The sequence below is a fragment of the Camelina sativa genome, chromosome 20 (genome assembly GCF_000633955.1).
Source record: "Camelina sativa cultivar DH55 chromosome 20, Cs, whole genome shotgun sequence".
In the NCBI taxonomy this organism is placed as follows: Eukaryota; Viridiplantae; Streptophyta; class Magnoliopsida; order Brassicales; family Brassicaceae; genus Camelina; species Camelina sativa.
In genome coordinates, this window is record NC_025704.1 from 29747257 (window position 1) to 29750629 (window position 3373).

The 3373-nt window shown below is 40.0% G+C and overlaps 1 protein-coding gene across 1 annotated transcript in view; it reads left to right on the plus strand.

Moving 5' to 3' along the window:
• LOC104772965 (protein transport protein SEC16B homolog) overlaps nt 1-3373 on the plus strand; it is a 9315-nt gene that overhangs the window by 4262 nt on the left and 1680 nt on the right. Inside the window, exons 4-13 of the mRNA XM_010497518.2 lie at nt 58-180; nt 266-436; nt 908-1033; nt 1110-1244; nt 1436-1563; nt 1649-1757; nt 2011-2331; nt 2409-2543; nt 2622-2908; nt 3205-3370. Of these exons, the coding sequence (XP_010495820.1) occupies nt 58-180; nt 266-436; nt 908-1033; nt 1110-1244; nt 1436-1563; nt 1649-1757; nt 2011-2331; nt 2409-2543; nt 2622-2908; nt 3205-3370 (1701 nt within the window). The remainder of the gene's footprint in view (nt 1-57; nt 181-265; nt 437-907; nt 1034-1109; nt 1245-1435; nt 1564-1648; nt 1758-2010; nt 2332-2408; nt 2544-2621; nt 2909-3204; nt 3371-3373) is intronic.

The following is a 3373-nucleotide window of genomic DNA, read 5'->3' on the forward strand; positions in this document are numbered from 1 at the left end:
TCTAAAGTTAACATAGTCTGGATTTTGCTAATTAACACATTTGGAAGAATTCCCCAGGTAATTGCTTCAGAGGTTCAGACTCTTCTGGCTTCTGGTAGGAAGATGGAGGCTCTCCAGTGTGCACAAGAAGGTCATTTATGGGGACCAGCACTTGTTATCGCGGCACAACTTGGGCAACAGGTTTTTATCTCTTGATTGCTATAGAACTAAACATTCCACTGTAGTGCTTGGTGGACTGACTTGGTCGATATCTTAATTGATGCAGTTCTATGTTGACACTGTGAAACAAATGGCCCTTCGTCAGCTGGTTCCCGGGTCACCTTTACGAACATTATGCCTGCTGGTTGCAGGGCAACCAGCTGAAGTTTTCTCAACTGGAAGTACAAGTGATCTCTCTTTTCCTGGTTCCATAAATGTGCCTCCACAGCAACCTCAGGTAATGCATAACCCATCTATTTCGTATCAGTAAGATAATGTAAAAAACTTTGAAACGTGTTGACAAAAGATGGAGAGATCACAATGAAAACTTGTACTGAGGAGTACAAAGAATTAAATTCTAAATAGGTAAATCTCTTGTTCCTTCCAAGAATCCGATAAAAGCATAACCCCCTACTGCTTTTCAAGAGCTTATTAGATAGGAAATAGGAAAACCCCAAATCCCGAATAAGAAAAACACAATCACCTCATGATTAAGATGCTAATCAATCAATCTCTACCAAATTGTTGCTAGATAATAATTACTATGATTAGTCGAGAATTGTATAGACAGTGAGAAGACACTGCAAGAGAAGAAATATTTCTCTACCATTGGAAACTACGTTACACTTCCTTTGCAAACGACATATTTCTTATGAAGTTCTGCCTGGGGAACTTGTTAGTAATGTCTCTTTTTTTCCTTGAATTGCAGTTTGGAAGTACTAGCATGCTTGACAGTTGGGAAGAGAACTTGGGTATAATAACTGCTAACAGAACAACAGATGATGAGCTTGTCATTACTCATCTTGGAGATTGCATGTGGAAAGAAAGGGGCGAGGTGGTTTTCTGCCTTGTTGTGTTGTTTTACTTCATGAAAACTTTATCATGACATTTGAACTACTGTTATGAATCAGATAATTGCGGCGCATATTTGTTATTTAATTGCGGATAAGAACTTTGATCCATACTCAGAAAGCGCCAGACTCTGCCTGGTTGGAGCGGATCACTGGAAATATCCTCGAACATATGCAAGTCCAGAGGCTATACAGGTGATTGTTTTTATAATTTTGGCTTTTAGTTATCATCATACTAGCCGCACAATTGTATGTTTATCATAAATACCATCCATGTTCCTCAAATATGTTGCATAGATACTCCAACGAAATTCATGGAGAACACCATTCTTTTCTTTAATTGTTTGATGATTACTTGATTCGTCGATTGACCTTTGCATGGTCAGAGAACAGAGTTATATGAATACTCTAAGACGCTGGGAAACTCTCAGTATACCCTGATACCGTTTCAGCCATATAAAGTCATATATGCCCATATGCTGGCTGAAGTTGGTAAACTCTCGACTGCACTGAAGTAAGGAGATTCACTTTCCATCATCTACTCCTTTGTTAAGCTGTGTAATGGTTTTCTGATGTCCTGTGTGCTTTGGCTGAATCAGATACTGTCAATCAGTAATAAAATGCCTCAAGACTGGGCGATCACCTGAAGTGGAAATGTGGAAACAGTTTGTTTCATCTCTTGAAGAGAGAATCCGTATTCACCAACAGGTACAACCTACTCTACTTCTGGTTCCAATAGAACTTCATAGAACTGTTGATTTTTTTCTGGTTGATTTACATCTGTTAGTTTTCTATTCATATAAATGGAAATGTAAAATAAGATTTACATCTGTGAGTTCCTTTCCATTGATTTTAATTGTGAAAATGAAACTCAGCCGTATGAACATCCATAAAACTTGGAATAATCTAAGGCGTAATCTTTTCTTTAATGATGCAACTTAACAATGCATCTCTATTTCAGTGCGGGTATACAGAGAATTTGGCCCCGGCAAAACTTGTTGGAAAACTGCTGAACTTTTTTGATAGTAGAGCACATCGTGCTGTTGGGGGTATGCCACCACCTGCACCACATTCAACCAAAGGAAACCTACAGGGAAATGAGTATCAACATCAACAGCAGGAAGCCACTAAGTTACCATATAGTCAATCAGTTAATACAATGTCATCACTGATGCCCCCTGCTTCAATGGAACCCATACATGAGTCGGGTGGGAATGGAAGGAGAATGGCAGTACATACTAGAAGTGTATCAGAGCCAGATTTTGGTAGAACGCCAATACAGGTCTATACCAGAAAACCATTATCACCGCTAAGAATAATTTAAAATATGGAATTTAGAAAAGATTTCCCTTTTTCTAGGATATGGCTGGCTCCTCGAAAGAAAAGGCAGTTGACGGGGTGAAAAAGTTGAAATCCTCTGGGACTGTGGCAGGTTCGCGGTTTAGTCGTATGCTGGAAACTTTTGGGAGGGTCTTAGCTCGGCCATCTAAAGAGGTATACTGCTAAATGCTTTGGTCGTGATGATATCTCTTGAACTTATTCTAATTTTTTTGGTTCATGCTTTGGGTTAAGGCAAAATTGGGGGCAGAAAATCAATTCTACTATGACGATAATCTAAAGAGATGGGTGGAAAAAGGTGTGGAACCCCCAGCTGAGGAAGCTGCACTGCCTCCTCCTCCTACAATAGGCTCATTCCAAAACAACTCATCGGGTTATGAAAACAAATCTGACATGAATCCATCTAATGGGAACTGGAGCTCTGGCGGCCCAGCTCCATCAGATAATTCTTCGGGAATCCCACCAATCTCACACGGTTCGAATCAATTCTCAGCTCGTGGGCGTACGGGTGTGCGAGCAAGGTAAACAAATAGCTTGAGGCACTTTAGAATTATAATGTGTGGAGACTATCCTGGATTCTAAATCATGAGCGCAATTGTACCGTCACATTAGGGAGGGATTATAAGCCACACTTGGTTTTACTACTAGGAAAGTGTAAAAGATAAATCATTCAGTATGAAATAAGCATAATTTTCTTGATTGTAGTTGCCGTTCTATAGCTGTGAGTTGTAATGTTTTTGAGTGTAAGTGTTTGCAGTCTTGTTAGTGTTTTACTGAAGATAATACGCATGCTTAGAGCTAATCACTTTTTGTGCAGATATGTTGACACCTTCAATCAAGGCCGTGGAAACTCTCAGACCATGTTTCAGTCACCTTCCGTACAAACTGCAAAACCACCAATCCCCGCAAAAGCAAAATTCTTTGTTCCAGCAGCACCTGCATCGTTTTCAAACGACCAGGTGATGGACGCGGCTGCTGTTGAAGCC